Source organism: Portunus trituberculatus, chromosome 15 (assembly GCF_017591435.1).
Source record: "Portunus trituberculatus isolate SZX2019 chromosome 15, ASM1759143v1, whole genome shotgun sequence".
NCBI lineage: Eukaryota > Metazoa > Arthropoda > Malacostraca > Decapoda > Portunidae > Portunus > Portunus trituberculatus.
Window position 1 is genome coordinate 539,435 of NC_059269.1, and position 6,000 is coordinate 545,434.

A 6,000-nucleotide genomic window follows, 5' to 3' on the forward strand; every position below is an offset into this window, starting at 1 on the left:
AACCTCTATGAGGTTTTTGTTTGGGAAGTTAAAGACAAGTCGGACAAATAAAGAAACCGAAGGTGTGTGGCGTGTTCTTAACCAGCTGTGGCCACCTGAGGGCTACAAGTTGCCACCCCCCCCCCCCTGCGTCGTCGCAACAATAATAATAATAATAATGATAATAATAATAATAATAATAACAATAATAATAATAATGATAATAATAACAATGGTAATAATCATGATGAGAAACTTCATTGTTTCAATGGAATGCATAACTTGAGAGTCTACCAAAATGTCTTATGAAGTCTAGATAGATTCAAAAGTCTCCCACATAAAACTTCACAGAATCAAGTCCATTTATGCTTAACAACCTATAACCTATCCTAAGTTATATGTATGTAATATATTCCAGCCGTGTTACAGTGAATATATTAGGTAGTAATTCAAGAAAGTTAGCAAACAAATGAAAAGAAAAAGAAATGCACATAAAAATTAACATAGATATATGTGTTGTTGCTGCGGCGCGGGGGTAGTGTTAAGAAGTGAAGATGGAGTGAGGTGGTATTGCTGAGATACAGGAAGTGGGGGGACCGGAAGTGATAGCCATGCACGTGGATAAAACCATGTTGATTGGCCCAGAGGCAAGCCAACCACAGGGTTGCATAAAGGGGGGCAAGTATTTAAGCTGGCCGTCTCTGCCCGCGCGTGAGTCTCTCTCTCTCTCTCTCTCTCTCTCTCTCTCTCTCTCTCTCTCTCTCTCTCTCTCACATGTAGGGCAGGCCAAACTTCCCTCAGGAGTCTGTTTTATAGGGAAAGCTGTGTTTCTGTTTAGTGCATTTGCGGCTCGTATAATATTTTTCACAATTAAAATATAAATTTATATTACATCAATAATCTGGAGTGTCAGATATTGTTAAAACAAAATAAGGAAAATGTAAAACAAATAAAAATGTGTATAAAAATAGTAATGTGGTCAAACCCACACTCTGTCTTTCTCCATCTTTCTTTCACCCCTTCTCTTCCCACAAACTTTCTCTTAGCTAGCTATTCTTCTATTCTTCACCGCCCTTAAAAAAAAAAAAAAAAAAAAGCGCGTGTGAGTTGCAGCTGTCTTGCCCCGCTGTCCCACCTCGCTCTCCGTTCTCGTGACCCGCATTCGCCCTGTGTAATACCTTGGAGTTCCTGCTGTATTGTGTTACTTTCTAAGTAAACGTAAGAAGCTGTACTTAGTGTTTCCTGCCAGTCCTGCCTGTCTGAGTGAGTGCCTGTCTATGAGTTGTGTGCCTCGCGTTCCTTGCTAGCCATGGATCCTCGTGAACTTATCCCTGTGTCGCCCCATCCTGAATGCTGGCTTGTCTCCGCCGCTGAGAGTAAGTGGTTTACGGTTGCGGCGTTGGAAGCTAAAGTAAGGACCTTTGGGTGCCCTGCCTTGCCCAGTGGTTGCGGGTGTGGGTGGACCCGCTGTGTTGTGTGGGTGGCGGTTCGTAACAGTGTAATTCACATCAATGAATTATACATTCAATACTGAAAATTTGAATGTTCTTCACTCACCTTTGGACATGAGTGGAGGGTCTGCGGGCGCTCCATGAGATCCTGTTTGCCGTGTGATTTGGTGCCATAACCAGCATTCTCCGTACTGCCAGCAGTTCTCTGTAATAAGGTGCAAGGAATTATGATTAAAAAAAGGCTCTTTTGAAATTGTAAGCATGACTAACTGAAAGATTGATTTAGATACTGCATCAAATGCCACACAATGCTGCATGTGTCATTGAATGATAAAGCATGTAGTGCAGAAAATAGATAATGGATAGGCTGTTTTGATTACTGTACCAAATGCCACACTATGTTGCATGTGTCATTGACTGATAAAGCATATACCTGTAGTGTAGAAAAATTCTATTAAAAAGAATGAAATATAGTTCTTTCCAAGCTGAAGGTCAATTTTAATGGGGAGTTTTCAGAGCTAATTCACCAGATATCACCGCGCTGCTACACGTCTCCTAGCGATATGAGCTAAAATATTGTTGTAGTAAATCCAACATACTCATTGACATCGTGATATATGGATATAATTATTTTATTGGGGATTTCAGCATTCTTTTCACGACACAAACGATGGGGCAAAGAAATCGAGCAACAAAACAAACATCCCTCAGGACCGCCTTGGTCATGGTGCAGTGACATGTACATTACAATGGGAATTATCTGGTTGTCCAACAATGTGTTATTCAGGTTCAACTAAGGAAAACAGTCAGATGTTTATTTTGATTAGACACAATATACCTCTCGCCAAGACACTCGAGTTGCCTATTCTTAATTAGAATTGTTATTTCCATGTACTGGTAAGTTGATCTACATCACTTAGATTTTTAAGTGGCACAGATATGTTGTCTTTTTATTTACGGTCGTCTAGGTTAATACCAAGGAATATACAGAGAGGAAGTTGTGGTGTGGGTTAAACTTTGGAGGACAGCGAATGTGCTGCCATCTGTTAGCAGCAAGTACTTTCATAGAAAACGTTTTCAGGAGTAACTTAAGAAGATATCTTCCATGCTTCCTCCCCCATCCCCTATTTTTCCCTGCATTCTCTCGTGGTTATGAACTTATAAGGCAAATATATATATACATATATATATATATATATATATATATATATATATATATATATATATATATATATATATATATTTTTTTTTTTTTTTTTTTCATTCTGCCCGCGTCTGCCTGGGCCACACCATACTCCTCACTTGCACCGCCTACGTCTGTCTCGTGACCCCTTCTGCCCTTGGTGTAGGACTACCCCTGATGCCATGGAACATTTCCTGCTTCAATACCCACGCTTCCCCTCTCAACATACTGCACTACGCTCCCGGCTCTCCGTCCTGGACATCATAACACTGGACATGCCCACCCACCCTCCTGGCGGTCTCAGGCGTCCACCCCTCCTGGCAACCTGCTGTCCTTCGCCTTACTTATGCCTTCTTGAGGAAGACCAGTCAGCTACCACGCCTGTGATACCCACATAGGACTACCCCAGGGCTCATAAGGATCCAAAAGAGGCCACGAAGATCTATGGATCCTTATGACCCCTGGGGTAGTCCTGTGTGGGTATCACAGGCATGGCAGCTGGCCGGTCTTCCTCAAGAAGGCACAAGTAAGGCGAAGCAGGTTGTCAGGAGGGGTGGATGCCTGAGGCTGCCAGGAGGATGGGTGGGCTTGTCCAATGTTATGATGGCCAGGGCAGAGAGCCGGGAGCTTAGTGCAGTATGTTGAGAGTCGACGTGTGGGCATTGAAGCAGGAAATGTTCCATGGCCTCAGGAGTAGTCCTACACCAAGGGCAGAAGGAGTCACGAGACAGAGACGTAGGCGGTGCAAGTGAACACCAGGCCCAGGTGGAGGCGGGCGATGGCTGATGCACCTTGCGCTCCTTCCCGTGACTGACTGACTGTTTGAATCTTGTAATGGCGCTCATCCTCCCCCGCTGATGGGCCCCCGCCATCCCTCACCCCTTCCTACCTGCGACCCGCGCGCCATCTGTTAGAAGCTAGACTCCCTAATCAATTCCCTCAGCCCGCTCATTGAACCCGTATATCCTTTTGGAATCCTTCGTTAATACACTTCCGATCAAGGGTGTACATGTTTGCAAATGTGGAGATGACCAAATAAATCGAATTGAAAATCAACTTATTTACTTTTGTTCATGAACAGAGTTCGATTTTGTGTTACTATCTTGAAGAAATTGTAGAGAAAGTAAATCATATCAGCTCATTGAATCCATATTTTAAAGAATGACACTTAGTTGCGTCCTGCCCGGCGTGTCAGAAGGCTGCATTTTTCCGCACCGCTTGTTTACATGAGTGGCACCCCTTTCAAGCGGAAATCTAAAGTGTTCTTGAGTGATCACGCTGACTCAGTGGCTACTGAGGGAGGGCTAGTCCCGATTTGCCAGTCACTAATAGCGGAACTTGAGATTGAGACAAAATGTCCCTGCCTGCTGGTGTGCGGCGCCAAAACAAAGGAGGCGATGCACATGTTACCACCATTTCATTATTAATGCAATAATAGATGTATCAATCAATCAGTCAATTAGAATGACACTTGGGATAGTTGATAGTGCGCGTATGTGTGTGTGTGGCGCCACCGTCATATAAACAAGGTCTTCTCCAAGCTCCGAGTTTATTACTCAGAATTGCGTCTATCCTGTGCCTTCTACCGACCCAAGTACAACAGACAAGGTATATGAAGGGGCAGAGATCATGTTGAACTGTAGTAGTGGTTAAATAGACAAAGTATCTATGAAGTAACCATGGAAAAATAAACCTCCTCTCTACCTACCCTCCTGTAGAGACTGCCTAGTTTTTGCGTATGCGCAGAGAGATTTATTGCAACCGACACTACCCCAACCTGATACTTATTGCCACCTTCTGCCCACTGTTCTTATTTCAATAAGGATAAACATGGCTGAATACGGCTCTGTAGAGACGGTGCGGGCACTACAACCCAATGAAATTAGTAAAATGACTAATGCACAGTTAAAAAGAGCTCTATCTACCATAGTGACCGAAGGTAGGGGAGATGAGCCCACGAACGCTGACCTGCTGGAGGAGCTACGGAAGCTGCGTGACGAGGTAGCAGAGATAAAAGACCTCAAGCAAGAGGTAAAAACTCTATCTACAAAATTAGATGATGCATACACAACTATATACCATCAGCAGCTGTTTCTTGATGGCAAGGAACGACGAGAGAACATCATAATCACTGGCTTGCACGAGGATGCTGATGATATAGTACAAACAGACTCAGATAAAGTGAAGAGTGTTCTGGACGCAGCAGGCTACTCTGACCCCTTTGACACGAACACCTGGGAGATACGACGACTCGGACAAGTGAATGACAGGAAGAAGAGACCTCTGCACGTAACGGTGAATAGCTCAAGACAACGTGATAACATCTTGAGAGTGGCAAAAAAATCTGAAAAACGCGGAAGGGATATGGCCAGAGTATATATTAAAAAGGACACCCACCCTGCTATCAGAAAGGAACAAGCCCGTATGAGACAACGTGAAAAGGAAGAAAGAGACAAACCAGTCAACGCAGGATCGAATATCGTTTACGATTGGAAAAATCGTGTGCTACTTCGAGATGGTGTAATTATAGATCGATTCTCTCCCCGGTTTTTCTAGGCAACAGACAAAATAAGGAAGAGTGTTACTTGAAAATATGCTCATGGAACGTTTGTGGTTTAAAGGACAAGCTACAAGATCCTGGTATATGGAAGTTTATTTCAAATTATGATATAGTGTTTATTCTAGAATCTAAAAATACTTTAACTTGAACGTGCCTGGGTATGACGTGTTGTGATGTCATCATGAAAACTGCAGAGAGATGTGTCAAGGATGTGCGATCTACAGAAAACCAATGGGACCAAAATCAACCACGGTAGGATCGGATTATGCAGGCAAATGATAGCAAATTATTATGGAACTCGATAAATTGGAAAGGAAAGGTAGATATTAAAGAGGTTGAAGGACCAAATGATGATCAGTTTAAAGAACATGTGGAAAAATTGCTGAACCTTGAAAATATTGCTGATATAGGAGATGTGGATATAGAAAACGGAGTTCCATATATACCGGTTCTGGACGACCCGTTCTCTGTAGATGAGTTGAAGGAGGCTGTGAGGTGTACAAATACAAACAAGAGTTATAGTGGTATATGTCCAGGTCTGGTGAATGTGTTCCCATATGCTTGGCTACTGTTTCTTCTGAATCTATTTAATACTGTATTTATACTTGGTTGTTATCCTGCAATGTGGTGTTATAGTAAATTAGTATGCATTTTCAAATGAGGTAACAATGCTTTGCAATAATTATCGCGGAATATCTATCATGGACACATTTGCAAAATGATATGATACCTTGATCCTTAACAGATTAAAGTTATGGTGTGAAATTAGCAAGTGTCAAGCTGGAGCTCAAAAGAAAAGAAGTTGTATAGAACAATCCTGGCATTAC

General features: G+C 42.6%; 1 protein-coding gene across 1 annotated transcript in view; it reads right to left on the reverse strand.

Moving 5' to 3' along the window:
* The window catches only part of LOC123503941, a 127,570-nt gene that overhangs the window by 115,032 nt on the left and 6,538 nt on the right, over window positions 1–6,000 (reverse strand). The window contains exon 3 of the mRNA XM_045254066.1: window positions 1,537–1,635. Within this exon, the coding sequence (XP_045110001.1) occupies window positions 1,537–1,635 (99 nt within the window). The remainder of the gene's footprint in view (window positions 1–1,536; window positions 1,636–6,000) is intronic.